Source organism: Heteronotia binoei, chromosome 1 (assembly GCF_032191835.1).
Source record: "Heteronotia binoei isolate CCM8104 ecotype False Entrance Well chromosome 1, APGP_CSIRO_Hbin_v1, whole genome shotgun sequence".
Taxonomy (NCBI): domain Eukaryota; kingdom Metazoa; phylum Chordata; class Lepidosauria; order Squamata; family Gekkonidae; genus Heteronotia; species Heteronotia binoei.
Window position 1 is genome coordinate 114,083,125 of NC_083223.1, and position 20,776 is coordinate 114,103,900.

General features: G+C 41.6%; 1 protein-coding gene across 2 annotated transcripts in view; it reads right to left on the reverse strand.

Moving 5' to 3' along the window:
• Positions 1 to 1,741: 1,741 nt before the first annotated feature.
• Positions 1,742 to 20,776, reverse strand: part of PTPRK (protein tyrosine phosphatase receptor type K) — a 755,588-nt gene continuing 736,553 nt past the window's right edge. For both annotated transcript variants that reach the window (XM_060239139.1, XM_060239131.1), the window contains 3 exons: positions 20,089 to 20,252; positions 10,177 to 10,312; positions 1,742 to 3,351 (listed from right to left, as the gene is read on the reverse strand). In XM_060239139.1, coding sequence (XP_060095122.1) covers positions 3,298 to 3,351; positions 10,177 to 10,312; positions 20,089 to 20,252 — 354 coding nt within the window. In that variant the 3' untranslated portion in view covers positions 1,742 to 3,297. The remainder of the gene's footprint in view (positions 3,352 to 10,176; positions 10,313 to 20,088; positions 20,253 to 20,776) is intronic.

Consider the following 20,776-nt stretch of genomic DNA (forward strand, 5'->3'; position numbering starts at 1 on the left):
CAGCATTGGCTGACTGGCTACATGCTTTGGGAAAAAGGACTCTTGCGGGCTCCCCCACATACTTTCACAATCCCAGAAACACATTAAACAACACTAATACAGAAGTAAGAATCCACAGGTAAAACTGTTTCCTGTGTAAAGTGTGAAGCTATATTTTAAATGCAGAACCAATTTAGGTGATGCGGATCTGTAGCAGACGGATTGAGTGCTCACGAAATCTGGAGCAGAATTTAATGAAGAAAGAGCCTTAGATCTTGATTTGTCAGGAGAAAGATGGACTTATAAAGATTTTAAATAAAATGCAGATAACTATCCTGCTCAGTAATGGTATGTGGATGACCAGAACATTTCAGTTCATATAAAAACATCTTATGATTTCCAATTCCTATGACTTTTAAACAGAATCTCTTTTGCCACAAATCAGAATAGAAACATGGATTTTGTTCATATTGCATGGTTTCTTACACGCAGAAACAGTTTAGTTAAAACCAATTGTGTGGTGCTGTACAAACTTGCATTCCTTGTATTCAATTTTTGGATGGCTGCCTTAGAAGGTGAAGCTTTTCTTCTGATTAGTGGAGATGGCTTCCTTCTCTTCTGTTATGTTTCTGCCCAGCTTTTCAAAAGGATATTTTCACTCTTCACTCAGACAGATTGCCCTCCAGTGAGCTATTGTGTAGTGTGTGAGTGGGTGACAGTCCTTCTGTATAGCTTTGCACACAGAACCACACAAAAGGGACAGCTGCTTTCTAAAAGGGACAGCTTTCCCGGACTCCTCATATGTGTGTCAAATAAGACTTTAACCAATCACAGCCTTAGTTTTTGGATCCCAAAAGTCTGCCAAGCCCAGCTTGGCCAACTGAAATGTGTTAATGTATCAAAGAAATGCCAAGCGTTCATTCCTGACTTTAAAACCAACATTCCCCAGCCTGGGGGATTCCTCAAATGTGATTCCTTGCTGCTAGGCAGGAGACTCAAGGCCAGGACCTCCAAGGTGGCTTCTCAGAAGTGTTACCTGTTCCACACACAGGGCCAAAGAGACAGGCACGAAGGAGTCTCAATGCATAGAGTTGAGATTTTTTTTTCTTTTGTTTGCTAATAATATTCTATAGTATTGTTGGCCTGTGCAATTCTGTTTGGCATATACATGTGGAAATGGAACAGCAGAGTATAAATTACATGTTTTCATATTTGGCCAATATTCCGGCTAATGAAATGAATGAATATTGCTCTTATTTGGACAAACATAGAACTATACAGAGCAGTAACTACTCCCACCTCAGCTTTCAAGACAGGTATTTTTGAAATAAATGACTTGCCAGGGCAGAGATGGGCAAGCAGCAGTATACAGAGCAGTGGTGGTGACCCAAGTATTTAACTTGAACTTTCCATTGAAAATTAGAGAGTGTCACAATTACAGATTGATGAAACTAATGCAAATGAAATAAGTTCATCTATACTGATAAACTTGTTATATACAGCATAATACTTTGAGGATGTTTTTGCATATATTCAATAAAATTGATGTCCCTGAATATAACTTCACCTAAATCCATAATTATGCTTTGACAAATTAGGTGTCCAGCATTCCCAAAATCAGTGGACCTTCACGCACTAACTGGAAGGAAACTTATCAAAGCTTTACCTCCATCATACATTTGCCATGTGGCCATGAGCTTCCTGAACAATGCTTTTAATTATAAAGAACTTGATTACAACAGAAAACAATAGGACATCTACATTTTATTTAAAAAACCCTTTAATTCACTCTTACTTTACATGTGTATTTATAAGCACCTTGTCATTTACTCTTGATCATAAAAATCAATAGAATAAAGGAATGAATGATTTTCATTAGCAAAATAGGTTCAGGTGTATGAATGTGAATACAAAGAGTAGAATAAAAACACTGAAATTTTATATACCTACAGCTTGACTCTGTTCAGTTGTTGCTTTGTCAGAGGACAAGGTTCCCATCACTTCAACCCTAAACTACTATTTTGTGAATGGGAAGAAAACGTTCATATGCAGCTAAAAGTTTCAGAAATTTTCACTGCAGTTGAACAATCTTCAAGCAGCAAAGGGACTTGCTTGTAAAATCTTCCAAATGTCTCTAAATGTAGGCATGGGAGAAGGCTCCATTCACTTCTTTGCCATCAGTGCTAAGACTGCAGCTTCAGTCCGTCCATCAATGGTAAAAGAATGGTGTTGGTTTACTTCCATTTTTTTCCCTAACAAACATCGCTTGCTTTTTTTTAATCCTGTGCTTCAAAGCATTTCTTTTTAACCATTTGTTCCCTTAAAAATTATAATGAGATTATTTCCCACATTGTGCAAGTCAAAAGCAAGGCCATAAGCAAGGCAGTTTCCATTTGATCTATATTATTAAAAACTATAAATTTTGAGAAAGAGGTTTCAATTTTGGTCCTATATAGACCTTCAATAACCAAGCTGTTGACATGAATTTAATTCACAAACATGTAAACACACACAAAAGACCACTATACCAATGTTTCCTGGTCTACCCATAAAAAGGCTCTTTCTACTTACACAAAAACATACAAAAAATAATCTACAAAATTCATTTACACTTGATTTCAGCAAAAAAAAAAAAAAAAAGCTTTCCAAGAGGGAAAAATGTTTTTGTTCAGCCATCATAGAAGGAATGTCAGTAAATAAATACAATGTGCTTTTTTTCATATAGACATATTTACACGAGTCTTTGGCTTATGCTTAGATTTCTTTATAAAGAACTCTGTGATCAGGCCATCATTGCACATTAAAATAAAATAAGCCAGTTATCTATCATACATCTCTCTCTCTACATATATATATATGTAGATATATATGTAGATATATATATATTTCTTGCAACATGTGGAACTTACAGAGAATATCAATCTGCACAGTTTTGTTTTACTTTGAACCGTTTATCAAATTAAGAACAAAGAGAAATAAAATGTCATATAGAAATAGGTACATGCAACAGATGGTGACTCTAGTGTAACTGAGAGACAGCTGAATATACAAACACTGAAAAGTCCTGCCTAGAACAACAGATATGATCTGCCTCAGCTCCTTATTTATGTGGCACTGAATCTTCATACTGCATGGAAACAAATAGTCCTCTTTTTCATTATTAAGGTACACCATTTATTAAGAAAAATACTTCTGCATTGAAAAATTAAGTCTTCCCTTCACTAAAATCTTTCTTCACAGGTTCAACAGCCGATGCCAAAATACAGTTTTTTGAGTTTCATATTATTTGGTTCACATAGTTGCATCTCTCCTTTCACATTAAGACGATTCAAGGTACTCCAAAGCGACATCATAGCAGAAACGATATTGCTCCTAGGAGGGTAAAAATTAGACACTCATTACATTTTAAAGTATGTTCTTTTTTATTTTAAAAAATGGGTCACTGGTAAATTTGCATTAAAATTTATTTCTCTGCTGTCCTATTTCAGCTATGTGTGATTTTTGGTAATTCTTAGGCATTTACTGCTAGCCATGGGCTTGAGATCTAATCATACTGTAAGACAGCTAGCCACAGAAATAATAAATGTATTGGCTTCCTTATGATTTGTTGTTCGGTTACACCAGTTAGGAAACACAGCTTTTATTATCACTGGAGAATATATCCTCTGGAAAAAGACAACATATTTTACACAGTCAAACAGTATTTAGCACTTAGCACTGACATCTTAATACTACAGCAAGGTGCTAATCTGAATGAAATGTACAGCTAACTTTGGCAACTGGGAAAAAACCCTTAATGTCAAAGAGACAGAAATTTGAATTTCAATGAGCTGGTAAGCAGGGATGTATAGCTTTGCAGCTTGATTATACAAAGATATGGATTCTAAAAGATGGGTTTTCCTCCAAGGGCTGCAGTCTGAGAGGAAAAGATAATCAGATCCTTTCTAAGATGAGTGATAAGATACTGTTTCTCTTTAATTCTATTCTGAAAAAAGAGGATAAAATCCACTATCCCTCATAATCATTGCCTAGAAACTATGAACTGCTAGCAGGAAGTAGGGAAAATGTTCTGAAAGGTTTTTCTGTTCTATTCAGTTGTTATCTGATACTCTTGGTGAATGTAGGGCAGGTGACAATGCTACACTAGTTTTCTTGGCTTGCTTCTTTACCCAGCTGAACAGCTGCTGTGTATGTGATCAAGTCAGGACACCCAGATAATACATGACAGACACCAAAAACTCCCAACTCCATTCATTTAGCAACTGCAGACAAAAATTTCAGTGGAATAACTATACCCCCCGCCCCCACTATATCAACCCTTAATCTTGGAAACCCCTACACCAGGGTGGCCAAACTTGTTTAACACAAGAGCCATATAGAATAAACATCAGCTGTTTGAGAGCCACAAGACAAAAAATAATGCACACATGTCTTTATTAAAACTCTTAATACTTTTTTTGGACAGGAAGATAAAATACATATGTATGCACTTTACACCACGACCAGTTTAGAAGGAGACTTAAAAAAAAAACCCAAACAAATGCTGGGTGTTATGACTACCATAGCGAAAGGTTAGGGAATTATTTTTTGGCACCAGAGGGAGAAGGAAATACACACGTACATATAAATCACTGACCACCATTTGCATCATTACGCATCTCTCTTTGCCTTGACACAAAGGTTAATAAATATAGTTCCTATAAGAGCTAAGAAACTAAGGGGAACCTTGCACTTCTCTCTTTACTTCCATCCCTCCTTCCAGTGGCTCACTAAACTCTTGTACTCTCTTTCCCTGCTCTAGATCTCCAGGCAACCTCTGTGGTGGTTGAGAAGAGCTTGCAAGCCTGCCTATTTCCCCCTCCTTCCCTGCTTCACACATGGCAGATATAGTTGCTTACCCAGGGCTTTTTTTTTTGTAGCAGGAATGCCTTTGCATATTAGCCCACACACCCCTGATATAGCCAATCCTCCAAGATTTTACAGTAGGCCCTGTACGAAGAGCCCTGTAAGCTCTTGGAGGATTGCTTAAATCAGGGGGTGTGGCCTAATATGCAAAGGAGTTTCTGCTACAAAAAAAGCCATGTGCTTACCTATGGGTCAGTGAACATAAGAATATAAAAGAAGACATGTTGGATCAAGCCAATAGCCCATTCAGTCCAACACTCTGTGTCACACAGTGGCTACCCCCCCTCCCAAAAAAAACAGGCACCATCAGGAGGTCTATCAGGACACTAGAAACCCTCCCACTGTGCCCCCCCAAGCACCAAGAATACAGAGCATCATTGCCCCAGACGGAGAGTTCCAACAATACGCCGTGGCTAATAGCCACTGATGGACCTCTGCTCCATATTTTTATCCAGTCCCCTCTTGAAGCTGTCAATGCTTGCAGCCGCCACCACCTCCTGTGGTAGTGAATTCCATGTGTTAATCACCCTTTGGATGAAGAAGTACTTCCTTCTATCAGTTCTAACCTGATTGCTCAGCAATTTCATTGAATGTCCACAAGTTCTCGTATTGTGAGAAAGGGAAAAAGTACTAATTTCTCTACTTCTTTATCCTATGCATAATCTTGCAAACCTCTGTCATGTCACCCCTCAGTCAACATTTCTCCAAGCTAAAGAACTCCAAGCCTTTTAACCTTTCATAATGGAGAAAGTGTTCCAACCCTTTAATCAATCTAGTTGCCCTTTTCTGCATTTTCCCCAAAGCTATAATAATTTTTTTGCGATGCGGTGACCAGAATTGTACACAGTATTCCAAATGAGGTCGCATCACTGATTTATACAGGAGCATTATGATACTGGCTGATATGTTTTCAATTCCTTTCCTAATAATTCCCAGCATTATATTGGCCTTTTTTATTGCAGTCTCACACTGTCTCAACATTGTCAGTGAGTTATCTACCATGACCCCAAGATCTCTCTTTTGATCAGTCTCCGTCAGTTCACACCCCATCAACTTGAATTTATAGTTAGGATTTTGGGCCCCAATGTGCATTACTTTACACTTGGTCATGTTGAACCTCATTTGCCATGTTGACGCCCACTCGCCCAGGCTTGACAGATCCCACTGGAGTGCCTCACAATCCTTTCTGGTTCTCACCACTCTGAACAATGTGGTGTCATCTGCAAACTTAGCCACCTCACTGCTTACTCCCAACTCCAAATAATTAATGAACAAGTTAAAAAGCATCGGACCCAGTACTGAGCCCTGCAGTACACCACTGCTTACCACCCTCCACTCTGAAAATTGCCCATTTATACTCACTCTCTGTTTCCTATTAATCAGCCAGTTTTTGATCCACAAGAGGACTTTGGGGCTTACTAAAGAGTCTTTGATGAGAAACTTTATCAAAAGCTTTCTGGAAGTCAAGGTAAACAAGATCTATTGAGTCCCCTTTGTCCACATGTTCACCCCCTTGAAGAACTTTGTCCACATGTTCACCCCCTTGAAGAACTCTAATAGGTTAGTGAGACAAGATCTTCCCTTACAGAACCCATGCTGAGACTTCCTCAATAACTTTTGTTCATCTATGTGCCTACTAATTCTCTCTTTAATGATGGTTTCCACCAACTTTTCTGGTATTGAAGTCAAACTGACTGGCCTGTAATTTCCCAGATCTCCTCTGGAACCTTTTTTTAAAGATGGGGGTGGCATTTTCTATCTTCCAGTCCTCAGGAACGGAGGAAGATTTCAATGAAAGATTATATAGTTTTTTCAGGAGATCCACAAGAGCTCTTGGATGTAAGCCATCCAGGGCTGGTGACATTAGTTTTTAAATCTGCTCTGAGCCTGTTATGGGAAAGGGTGGAATATAACCCTACTAAATAAATAAATAATCTATCAGTCGTAGGACCTCCTCTCTCATCACCTCAATCTGACTCACGTCTTTCAACACCCAAAATCAGTGGTTCTGGAGTGGGCAAACCCAACTTCCACAGTGAAGATGGAGGCAAAAAATGCATTCATCTTCTCAGTCATTTCCCTATTGTCCTTCAATAGCCCTTTTACCTCTTGGTCATCCAAGGGCCCCACTGCCTCCCTCACTGGTTTCCTGCTTCTAATGTATTTGAATAATTTTTTATTGTTGGTCTTTTTGTTTTTTGCAATATGCTCCTCATATTCCCTTTTTGCCTGCCTGATCGCAGACTTGCATTTGATTTGCCACAGTCTGTGATCCCTTTTATTAACCTCACTTGGACTAGCTTTCCATCGCTCAAAGGAATCCTTCTTACCTTTTATAGCTTCCATTTGTTTGTTAACCATGCAGGCTTTTTAAAATTCCTATTTGTGCCTTTCCTGACTTGTGGTATATATTTTATCTGAGCTTCTGGAATTGTAGTTGTAAATAGCCTCCAAGCTTCCTCAAGAGTTTTGACTCTATTTACCTTTCCTTTCAGTTTCCTCTTCACATGCCTCCTCATCTCAGAGAATTAACCTCTTTTAAAGTTAAAAGTGGTTATTTTGGTCTTTTTGGGCAACTCCCTATCTATACAAATGGTGAAATCAACAACATTATGGTCACTGTTCTCAAGCGATGAAATCAGTTTTACATCTCTCACCAGGTCTTGGGCATTATAGGACGAAGTCCAGGATTGCTCCGTCCCACAGGTAGGTTCTGTAACTATCTGCTCCATTGCACAGTCACTGAGAGTGTCTAGAAACTCAATCTCTTTCTCCTGACTGAAACACATATTGACCCAATCAATGTGCAGGTAGTTAAAATCACCTATTATGACACCGTTTTCATGGTTAGCCACTCAGAGTTAGCTCACAGGCTGACTGAGATCTTAACATTAAGCACACTAACTTGTGAGTAAGCCTGCATTAAGTTCCTCCTTGTCTGGGAGTAGCACAATATGTGTGAAAGAGCCACACGTGTTTCCTGAGTTTGGCCACCACAGTCCTACACAGTCACATTGGATTTTTAGATAAAAGGATTATTGCTAATAACACCATATATGTTCTGAGCCTCCAAAGGGTCTGTAATGAACACTGGTACAGAATCATAGTTCAGTTTGGCCTACTGGTAACTTGAATGAACCCTACAGGTGCCACAGAACTGTGTATGGAGTTTCATTAGCAACAATAAAAAACAACAATAATAAGCAAGACAAGAATTACAGTCCCCCTCCTGAATTCTCCTCTGGTTTAGAATCTGCACATCCCTATTTGCCAATAAAATGACAATTTGGGTTATACCTAGGGGTTTTCAGTTTCAGTTTATTTGTTTATATCCTGCCCTTCCCATCGAAGTGGCTCAGGGCGGCTTACAACATATAAAATCTAACATAGAGTTTGGTTTTAAAATACATCAGTTTGCAACAATTTAAAACAATAAAATAGTAAAACATATAGAACAAACGATCTGCCAAAGTGCTACACTACAACCTTCCATAAAGTTTCCAATGTCAATTAGTTATAGGCCAGCCAGAAGAGGGCTGTCTTACAGGCCCTGCGGAACTGCCCAAGGTCCCGCAGGGCTCTCACCTCTTCCGGCAGCTGGTTCCACCAGCAAGGAGCTATTACTGAAAAGGCCCTCTCCCTGGTGGATTTCCGACGGGCCTCCTTTGGCCCGGGGATTACAAGCAGATTATGAGAGCTCGATCTCAGTACTCTCTGGGGATCATGTGGGGAGAGACGGTCCCTAAGGTAGGCAGGTCCTAGGCCATATAGGGCTTTAAAGGTAATAACCAGCACCTTGTACTGGACTCGGTATATTATTGGCAGCCAGTGCAGATCCCGGAGCCACGGCCGAATGTGCTCCCATCTTGGGAGCCCTAATAACAGCTGGGTGGCGGCATTCTGCACTAACTGCAACTTCTGGGTTCAGCACAGGGGCGGCCCCATGTAGAGGGCATTACAGTAGTCCAACCTCGAGGTGACCGTGGCATGAATCACCGTTGCTAGATCATTGTGCTCCAGGAAAGGGGACAGCTGCCTCGCCCGCCTAAGATGAAAAAATGCGGACTTGGCAGTGGCTGCTATCCGAGTCTCCATTGTTAGGGAAGGCTCCAATAGTACCCCCAGACTCTTGACCTTGTGTGCCGCTGTCAGTGGTGCACCATCAAAAACTGGCAGGAGGATTTCCCCTCCCGGGCCACGACAACTCAAGCAAAGGACCTCTGTCTTCTCCGGATTCAGCTTCAATCCACTCAGCCTGAGCCACCTAGCCACGGCCTGTAATGCCCGGTCCAAATTTTCTGGGGCACAGGCAGGCCGGCTGTCCATAAGTAGATAGAGCTGGGTGTCATCAGCGTACTGATGACAACCCAACCCATACCTTTGGACAATCTGGGCAAGGGGGCGCATGTAGATGTTAAACAACATCGGGGAAAGCACCGCCCCTTGAAGCACTCTGCAATCAAGCGTGTGTCTCCAGGACAGTTCACCCCCAATCACCACCCTTTGTTCCCGACCATCAAGGAAAGAGGAAAGCCATTGTAAGGCCCGCCCCTGAATCCCCACGTCGACAAGGCGGCAGGTCAGCAACCGATGGTCGACCGTATCTAACGCTGCCGATAGGTCTAACAGCATCAGTACTGCCAAGCCGCCTCAATCCAGATGCCGTTGAAGGGGTGTATATTTGTATATCTTATCATCTGCCTGCACCTACTAATGTCCCAAAATAACCTTTGACCTCTACCAAAATTTTCATAGTTGACTTCTGGAAGAAAAGACTGCCAGAAAGATTCAGACTGCATAACCATCATAGCTCCTCTATGAAAAGGCAGAATCACTTGGAAGGGAATGACTGTGCCCTTTTCTTTCGTGCCCTCCCTAGAGTGGCCTTTTAGTTTCTCTCCTTAATACTTTCCAGCCATTTCCTTTTCCACAATGACCATAATTATGTCTATGGATAGTCAAGAGTAATGTCCCGATGTAACGTATATCATGCAAGTACAGTAGGAAATGGCAACAGACTGCTGCAATGAGTGTTTTGAAACTTGCAGAGGCTAACCAAAGCCATACATGCTTCATATACAAAGAAAGATCTTCAGGCATTTGTTGGATGGGAAAAAGTACAAGTTTACTTAGATTTACAGTTTATTAAAATATAACAATTGTTTTATTGAATTATTTACAGATAATGTTAACTGTTAATATAGAAGAATGCTTCCATCTGGGTTACTTTTTTCATACATTAAATTTCATTGGTTGCCTACTTAAAAAAATATTCCAAATTCATGAACTCACCGGTGTTTCTACCATGTTTGGCTTACTGTTCCGTAACGTTTTTACTGCATGGAAAACATCAACAACATTCTGTCTTTTAAGCATTTCCACTACAATGCCTATGGCACAGAACATTCCACTTCGTCCACCACCATTCCTAAGCACAAAAAGGACAATAACATTTTGTAAAAAACTAGGGTTTTTTTTCCATGTACCACATATAACAGTGCATAAAACATATGACAGACCTGAGAAAAAGGGAGGCCAAAGTTCAACTAATGAAACGTATACAGATGAAATATGAAAGCTATTGGCTTAGATTTCACCTAGAATTTCCATGCACACACGAAGTGGGGAGGGGGTGCTCAATTTTTGCAGATCGTCTATGGCTACCTTAAATACCTACAAAATGCTGCTCTTGGGAGATGAGGAACCCTCAGGAAGGGGGGGGGAGGGGACAACTAGCAAAAAAACCCCTTGCACCTGCAGAAATTCTAGGTGGGATCCAAGCTATTAGCTAAATATGTAAACAGATACATAAGTAACTCTCTCTAAAATCCTGATAAAATATAATGAAGTCCAAGTTTCCAATTGAGTACGGTACATGATGTTTGCAGTCTTGTATAGTGTTGTTAAAGTAAAGGTAGTCCCCTGTACAAGCACCAGTCATTTCTGACTCTGGTGTGATGTTGCTTTCATATTTCCACGGCAGACTTTTTTACGAGGTGGTTTTGCCATTGTCTTCCCTAGTCATCTACACTTTCCCCCCCAGCAAGCTGGGTACTCATTTTACCGACCTCAGAAGGATGAAAGGCTGAGTTAACCTGGAGCTGGCTACCTGAACCCAGCTTCCACTGGGATCAAACTTAGGTCATGAGCAGAGTTTAGGACTGCAGTACTGCAGCTTTACCACTCTGCTGAAAAGTTACAGATTTCAATTTTGGAAAAGGAAATACACTAGCTAGAAAATGTTATATGCCTCCCATGAAGCAGATGGGCCTTCCTTTCAAAGGAGGCACAGGATACTCTTGATTGGAGAGTCTCCAGCAAATGAGGAGAGGATGCTAAGTGGCTATTTAGAGAACCCACACCCATCTCACACAGGCTTTAGCTAGCACAGCTGAGGAGTGGAGATAAAGCTCTGCCTGTTGGATCACTTGACTTTTCACTTGCTTGGATAAATTGTGGGTGCTCACTTGCCAAGGGTATTAAACGGTGTGTGTGTGTACCATGTGTATGCATGGCTTGAGACGACTAGTGTTCTTGTTTCAGGGAGTTTCTGGTGGAGTTTACCCCACTCTTTTCAACCTGCCCCCCCTCATATGCCTCAATTTCCCACTTCCTCCTTTTTAGATCCACATTAAGGCAATCTCCATGCAGCAACAGGTGCTTTTAGTGCAGGCTTTTCTTTCGGGGCACTATCTGAAGCTGTTGTGGAGGTAGCATTGGAGACCTGGGCTGTTGTGTAGTAACACTCGCCCCACCCCTGGCTGGCCAATCAGCCTGACTTCAGTCTGGTTTCACCTTCAGGTGGTGGCCATTACTTGTGGGAATTTTGCTGCACAGAATGTAGTGAGTGGTGGGCTGAGAGTCTCGCCTTCGTTGGGCAGGGTGGCAACTGCTAGCAAAAGCAGTGGCATTTTACTGGGAGCCACTTCAGAATAGCCTGCAGGCCTAAGAACATAAGAACATAAGAGAAGCCATGTTAGATCAGGCCAATGGCCCATCCAGTCCAACATTCTGTGTCACACAGCGGCCAAATATATATATATATATATATATATATACACACACACACACACTGTGGCTAATAGCCACTGATGGACCTCTGCTCCATATTTTTATCTAACCCCTTCTTGAAGGTGGCTATGCTTGTGGACGCCACCACCTCCTGTGGCAGTGAATTCCACATGTTAATCACCCTTTGGGTGAAGAAGTACTTCCTTTTATCCGTTTTAACCTGTCTGCTCAGCAATTTCATCGAATGCCCACGAGTTCTTGTATTGTGAGAAAGGGAGAAAAGTACTTCTTTCTCTACTTTCTCCATCCCATGCATTATCTTGTAAACTTCCATCATGTCACCCCTCAGTCGACGTTTCTCCAAGCTAAAGAGCCCTAAGCGTTTCAACCTTTCTTCATAGGGAAGGTGTTCCAGCCCTTTAATCATTTTAGTTGCCCTTTTCTGAACTTTCTCCAATGCTATAATATTCTTTTTGAGGTGGGGCGACCAGAACTGCACACAGTACTCCAAATGAGACCGCACCATCGATTTATACAGAGGCATTATGATACTGGCTGATTTGTTTTCAATTCCCTTCCTAATAATTCCCAGCATGGCGTTGGCCTTTTTTATTGCAAACGCACAATGTCTTGACATTTTCAGTGAATTATCTACCATGACCCCAAGATCTCTCTCTTGGTCTGTCTCTGCCAGTTCACACCCCATCAACTTGTATTTGTAGCTGGGATTCTTGGCCCCAATGTGCATTACTTTGCACTTGGCCACATTGAACCGCATCTGCCACGTTGACGCCCACTCACCCAGCCTCAACAGATCCCTTTGGAGTTCCTCACAATCCTCTCTGGTTCTCACCACCCTGAACAATTTACTGTCATCCGCAAATTTGGCCACTTCACTGCTCACTCCCAACTCTAAATCATTTATGAACAAGTTAAAGAGGATGGGACCCAGTACCGAGCCCTGCGGCACCCCACTGCTTACCGTCCTCCACTGCGAAGACTGCCCATTTATACTCACTCTCTGCTTCCTATTACTCAGCCAGTTTTTGATCCACAAGAGGACCTGTCCTTTTACTCCATGACTCTCAAGCTTTCTAAGGAGCCTTTGATGAGGAACTTTATCAAAAGCTTTCTGGAAGTCAAGGTAAACAACATCTATCGGGTCTCCTTTGTCCACATGTTTGTTCACCCCCTCAAAGAAATGCAACAGGTTAGTGAGGCAAGATCTTCCCTTGCAGAACCCATGCTGAGTCTTCCTCAATAACCCGTGTTCATCAATGTGCCTACTCATTCTGTCCTTGATAATGGTTTCTACCAACTTTCCCGGTATTGAAGTCAGACTGACTGGCCTGTAATTTCCCGGATCTCCTCTGGAACCCTTTTTAAAGATGGGGGTGACATTTGCTACCTTCCAGTCCTCAGGAACGGAGGCAGATTTCAATGAAAGATTACAGATTTTTGTTAGAAGATCCACAAGTTCAACTTTGAGTTCTTTCAGAACTCTCGGATGTATGCCATCCGGACCCGGTGACTTATTAGTTTTTAATTTGTCTATTAGTTGTAGGACCTCCTCTTTTGTCACCTCAATCTGACTCAGGTCTTTCAACACCCCTTCCAATATTAGTGGTTCTGGGGCGGGCAAACACTTCTCATCTTCCACGGTGAAGACGGAGGCAAAAAATGCATTCAGCTTCTCAGCCATTTCCCCATCCTCCTTCAGTAATCCTTTTACCCCATGGTCATCCAAGGGCCCCACTGCTTCCCTGGCTGGTTTCCTACTTCTAATATATTTGAAGAAATTTTTATTGTTGGTCTTTATGTTTTTTGCAATATGCTCCTCATAGTCCCTTTTTGCTTGCCTGATCACAGTCTTGCATTTGATTTGCCACTGCCTGTGTTCCCTTTTATTAATCTCACTTGGACTGGTTTTCCACCGCCTAAAGGAGTCCTTCTTACCTTTTACAGCTTCCATTACTTTGTTTGTTAACCATGCTGGCCTCTTCTTATACCTGCTTGTGCCTTTCCTAACTTGTGGTATGTATTTTATCTGAGCTTCTAGGATTATAGTTTTAAATAGTCTCCAAGCTTCCCCAAGGGTTTTGACCGTATTTACCTTTCCTTTCAGTTTCCTCCTCACATGCCTCCTCATCTCAGAGAATTTACCCCTTTTAAAGTTAAATGTGGTTGTGGCGGTCTTTTTGGGCAACTCCCTATTTATACAAATGGTGAAATCAATAACATTATGGTCACTGTTCCCAAGCGGCGCAATCACTTTTACGTCTCTCACCAAGTCTTGGGCATTACTTAGGACCAGATCCAGGATCGCCCCACCCCTGGTAGGTTCTGAGACCATCTGCTCCATAGCACAGTCATTGAGAGCATCAAGAAACTCAATCTCTTTCTCTCGACCAGAACACATATTGACCCAATCAATCTGCGGGTAGTTAAAATCACCTATTACGACACAGTTTTTACGTTTAGCCGCTATCTTTAATCCCTCCATCATATTATAATCGTCCTCTCTCTTTTGATTTGGTGGGCGATAACAAACTCCCATAGTTAAATTTCCTTTTGGGCCCTCTATTTCAACCCAAAGCATTTCTAAAAGGGAATCTAATTCTCTGACCTCAGTTTTACTGGACCGTATATCCTCTCTGACATACAGAGCCACCCCACCTCCAACCCTTCCCTCCCTATCCTTCCGATATAACTTATATCCAGGAATCACCGTGTCCCACTGATTCTCCTCATTCCACCAAGTTTCTGAAATTCCCACAATGTCTATGTTTTCTCCCAACACTAAACATTCCAATTCACCAATTTTACTTCGGACACTTCTAGCATTTGCATACAAACATTTATAATATCCCAAGCAAGCTAGGCCCGGCTCCTCTCTGCTGCCGCCTCGAGACTCTAGCAGACAGTCCATACTGTTTGTCACCATCACAGTGGACAACTCTGATCCGTTACTCGGTAGAAAAATAGAAGCCAACCCTTCATCTCTTTGAGACGAGTCCTCCCGAACCAGAGACATTCCATCTCCTGTCGGCTTTCCCCCAAGATTTAGTTTAAAAACTGCTCTGCCACCTTTTTGATTTTAAGCGCCAGCAGCCTGGTTCCATCCGGAGACAAGTGGAGACCGTCTCTTTTGTACAGCTCCGGCTTGTTCCAGAAAGCATCCCAGTGCCTAACAAACTTAAACCCTTCCTCCTTACACCATCGTCTCATCCACACATTGAGACTTCTAATTTGCGCCTGTCTCTCCTGCCCTGCACGTGGAACAGGTAGCACTTCCGAGAAGGCCACCTTGGAGGTCCTGGCCTTAAGTCTCCCACCTAGCAGCCTAAATTTCTCCTCCAGGACCTCACGACTGCATTTCCCCACATCATTGGTGCCAACATGCACCATGACCACAGGCTCCTCCCCAGCACTGTCTATCAGCCTATCTACTACACGCGTAATGTCTGCTACCTTCGCACCAGGCAGGCAAGTCACCATATGGTCAATACGCAGGCCTCTGGAGTTAAAGGCAACTGGCCCTTTTAAGTGCCAGCAGCTGACAATAAATCAATCCCAACATTACTAAAGAACTGTTATTAAAAATAAATAAATATATGCAAAGTGTAATTTTGTTAAATTAGTAAGGTTTCTAGAGTTAGTAATAACATTTGGTATTGTTGGTTTTATGAATTAAGAATTTGGTAAGATTAACTGGGGTTTTTGCTTCAGAAAAAAGGGAATTCCTTCATTGTTAAAGATCTCTTGTATACCTGATTAAGTTTTTTCCCCTCTTGATCAAGGGTTTTTTTTCCCCAATATAACTTGATAAATAGTTTTTCTTTTGTATAGTTAATTCTGTATAGTTAAAAATCTTTTCTGCTAAATGGATTGTTCTGCATAAGGTGACTAAGGGGTTTTCTATATAGTTGATTAGAGGGTGTAGAACAGTTGATTTTGGAATTTCTATACAGTTGTGTTAAATAACACCCCCCCCCCATTAAGTGGTTTTGGCACAGCTAATTATTGGAGGTGCACTACAGTGCTTGTATAATAGATTATAGGTTGCATTTAATTACAGAGTTTGGGCATAATTGATAAAGAGCATGCATAGTTAATAGTTCTTAGGTATTCAGAATTAATGTATAGTCAAAAGAAGCATGAACAAATTAAGGGTTCTAAAACAAAATAAATATTTTAAAGGGGGTGCTTCTGGTGTAGTAGAACTGTCAGTGGAGCAGAGAGGCTGGAGTTCAAGTGTAGCTTCTCAGGCAATTAATTGAGCTGTTTCTTTGTAGGAGAAGGGGGAGGGACGGTAGAGCATCTGCTTGGGAAGCAGAAGGTCCCAGGTTCAATCCCTGGCATCTCAAAAAAAGGGTCCAGGCAAATAGTTGTGGAAAACTTCAGCTTGAGACCCTGGAGAGCTGCTGCCAGTCTGAGTAGACAATACTGACTTTGATGGACCAAGGGTCTGATTCAGTATAAGGCAGCTTCATATGTTCAAGGGAGCACTGCAGAAGAGAGGTGGACCTGCCAAAAGGCAGCTCCTGCCAAGAGACCTTCCGTACAGCTATTGTCCAATGAAGAAAGGAGCTTGGGCCATGAGCACGGTGCCCAGCATCCTAATTTTTCTACAGGGCAGGAAAGGATTAGGAAAAGGCCAGCAGAGAAGTGTTGGAACAACTGGCTCACCGCTTATAATACTTACATTGCAGTGGTGGCTCAAGGGCAGCCTGTAAGGGCTTCAGTCTTGATAAAGTATATGGATATTATCCACAGAGCATATATGGAGTATTCTGGATGACGTCAGCTATGTTATGATGAGACGTTTGGCACAAAGGCAGCATTAGACCCTGAAGTAGTCTGATATATGGACAACCAACAGCTCTGATTCCAGTGTTTGGGTGCTGTTCACTCTTTGACAGTGAGATACTCCGATAGTGGGCAGGAGGTGCCTCCTGCTTGTGGCAACAGTCAGGCAGTTCAATCCTGGCTGGTTTATTTATTTATTTTATTCCACATATCCTGCTCGCCTTACAAGGGGGCTCAGGGAAGGTTAAAGGTCACATAAATTGTGACAATAAAAATAGAATATCATAATTATTACATAAATAAGGAAGAATAAAAGTTGGAAAGGTAATAAAAACCAGCACAAGACATTGCCTTGGTAGCAATGCTATGATGTACCCTTCTGAGTGGTGCTAATTATGTTGGCCACTGACCACAAGGGCCAGGGCTATCAGTGGTGGAGGCTAAGAAATGGACAAATTTGGATACCTGTTACCTCAACTAACAGCTCCATAATATCAAGTATGAGCTGTGAGGATGCTATATAAGCATGTGAGCTCGATGTAGTTGCAGTGCTTGCAAAAATTCTCTCAGTATTTGTCCCCTGATGGTATTGAATGTCTGCACAGTCTGTTTCAGTCCTTTCTCAAAGGGATGTGGATTCTTTGAGTATGTGGTGTCTTTTTTGGTGTCTTCTGTCTTGCTTCTGTCTTGTCTCACTGCACTGACCAGCTCAATTAATCACACTCCATTTATCCTAATTCAAGTACTCTCCTCACTTTTCTCTATGTACAATGGCTTTTCATAGAGAAAAGTGAGCCGAGTACTTGAATTATGATGTACTAAAAGAAGGATAAGTGGAGCATGATTAATTGAGCTGGTCAGTGTAGTGAGATAAGGTGGGGCAAAACAGAGGACGCCAATAAAGACACTGCATACTCAAAGAATCCACATCCTTTTGAGAAAGGACTGAAACAGACTGTGCAGACATTCAATACCATCAGTGGACAAATATGGAGATAATTTTTGCAAGCACTGCAACCACATTGAAGTCATATGTTCATATAGCATCATCACAGTTCTTTTGGAAAATTGTTTATAACCATTGTTAAGTGTCTGTTACACTGGTGTTATCATAAAGCTGTTGTGTAAAATATTGAGGTGCTTACAAAACAGTAAAGAATTGTATACTATTTAATAGACATAATAATTTGCTAGCACTGTAAGTTTACTTGATATTACGGATTTGTTACTCCCATGGTTTCAGTATTTGTTATTGTCAACTAACAGCACAACAGAACAACACTGCCAGGGGCTGCTCTAGGAAGCAATACCACTTTGGCCATACATGCAATTGGTGGGGCAGAAATCGTACAGGGTCAGAATGCCCAAGGTGCAGACCCTTGGCAGGTAAGGAGGAAGGCACCGGTAGAGGATCTTCAAAGGGTCTTCAGCCCAATATGGCTTGATGCCCTAAACTTTGGTAGGGTAAGTACCCCAATAAGCAGGATGTGGTTGCTGGAAAGATTTTAGTGCTGTTTTTCATATTCCTTATTCTGGCTCATACTGCTTCTACAAAACTAAGACCTTGAAGTTAGTCAAGGGCCTTGAGCATGCAGTTAGAGATAAATTACTGGAGAAGTATGCAGGTAGAATCATGACTCCTCCTGTAACCTTGTCAAATAATGATTTTAGGATGTCTCCCCCCAGTGAAGTGCCAAAGAAAGCCCTGGGGGAGTACAGGATTATTTACTATTCATTATATCCTTAGGGAGAGTTGGTCGGTGATGGAATTCAGGGAGAGCTGTGATCAATTCAATATGCATCCTTTGACTCAGCGTGAACATTTTCAATCCAGTGGGATGAGAGCCACTGTCTAGGAAAGTGTAATATAAAGTCCATGTTCAGGTTTCTTCCTCTGCATCCAGTGGATTATGAATTGCTGGACTTTCAGTTCAAGGGCACTTTTATTTTGATAAGGCTCTCCTCATAATCACTTTGATAATTTTGATAAGGCTTTCCTCACTTTCATACGTAACGCCAGGTCAGTTAAAAGTTATGCATTATTTTGATGACCTTTTGTTTGCTAGTCCCAGAACTCTGCAAAGTGTGCCTGGCTCATTTATGGGGAGCTTGCTAAGGAGAAGACTCAGGACTCCTGACGAGGCCTGGCATTCTTTGGAACTGACACTGATACTGTAGCTGAGGCATAGTGAAGAAAAAAAGACCACCCCACCCCTCCGCAAGCTGATTCCAGGGCAAAAAGTCATGCCTGCAAGCAGCAATCACTGAAAACAATAATAAGTCCAACAGAACCACTGCAGAGCTCAGTAATCCCAGCAGAACCACAAGCCAATGTTTCAAGCCAAACAGAACCAAAATCAAATCAGAGAATCTCTGCAGTGAAAACTGAAGGGGGTGGGGGGCTCAAGCCCAGCAAAAGCAATTGCAGTGTACACTGTGGTAGTGTAAGCAAAAGATAATTGTCACCAGAGAATCTTTGTAGTACAAACCTAAGGGGTGTGTGTGGGGTGGGCATTTTTGCAAGTCCAACACAATCAGCTGCAGTGCACAGAATGCCTAGCAGAATCCAGAGCCACTGTGACATTTCAAGTTTAAACAGGACTGACACCAGGCCTGAGAGCATGGAATCACAACAAATCCAAGCAAAGCAGGTAGACTTTGTAAGCTCAATACCAGTTGTGGTGTACAGAATGCCCAGAAGAACCCAGTACCACTGTGGCAGTTCAAGCTTCACAGGACTGATGTCAAGCCTCAAAGCATGGAATCAGAACAAATCCAAGTAAGGGGGGGGAATTATTTTGCAAGCTCTGTGCAAGAAAATGGGAAGGGGACATGAAATAAGGATTGCAAAGAAAAAACAATGCTTGAAACTTACAAGACTCATTTGAAATTGACAAAAGCTTCTGGGAAGCCCATAGGACACCCCTCAAAACAAAAAGGGAGAGGAAGGGGGAAAAAAGCAAAAACAGTCCCTGGGAGCCTGCAAATGCTATCTTCCAATCTTTTTAGTAATTCCTGAATATTTATGGGATTTTTTGGGGACTATTTCCCCCCCCCAAAAAAAATCCTTGATACATTTGGGATGCTGAGGTATTTTTGTGTATATTTTTGGCTTGTGTGTATCTGAATGCACACCCCTAGTGTGGATAAGTGTGATCAGATTTGATGAGGCCAAGTATGGGGCCAAGACCAGCGTTACTCGGAAATGGCAGAACATGTTGTAGGATTCAACATCACTCCCAGACCCCTAACAAACAAATTTGTCCCCTCAAAAGCAGGAAGCACTCAGCATTCTAGGTCTTCAGCTATACTCAGAACTCTGATCTTGAAGAAGTCTAACTTGCAATATGAAGAAGTTTAAGATAGATGCTAAATCACACTTACAGGCAGTGAATAATGGTTCTACCTTCTCCTTCTTCACATTCTTCTTGCCACTTTTCAACCTGAAGAATTAACTTCAAGAATGATCGTTTGGAACTTGGCACGTCCCTGTGAGATGCCCATCCCAGATACTGGAACTGCTGGACCATCAAATAGCCTTCTTGAGGCTGATGAACATAAACAGGCACATGTTAGTGTAATGTGTCTAAAACAAAGAATGGTAACAAAAACTAAACAACAACAAAAACTTTGTCAGAAACTAACAAGAAAAGATAACGGGTTAGAATGACACTTCCATGAATGGAACCAGTGATCTCTAGTCCTCAAAAAACTGCTGCAGAGTGTCAGGGAACCAACCTAAACAGAATGTTGCAAACAGGGAGATAACAGGGGGCTTCTAGGAAATAGGAACAATAGGGGAGATGTGCTTTTGTGGTCTCCTTCCAATTACAGAAGTTTGGATCCAATCAAGTAACAGTGTCAAGGAGAGACAAAACTACAATAAACTACTTAGTGTTTCCAAAACATTATTATTAACCTGGCCAATTTTGGGGGAAATGTTTTAAAAAGGAACATAAAACCTAAAAGCAGCCAGAATTAGAAAATGATGGCTTGCCAAATGGACAAAAAGATGTAAATAAAGAATCAAAATATGGCCATGCACATTATGCATAACGTTGGATCCCCAGTT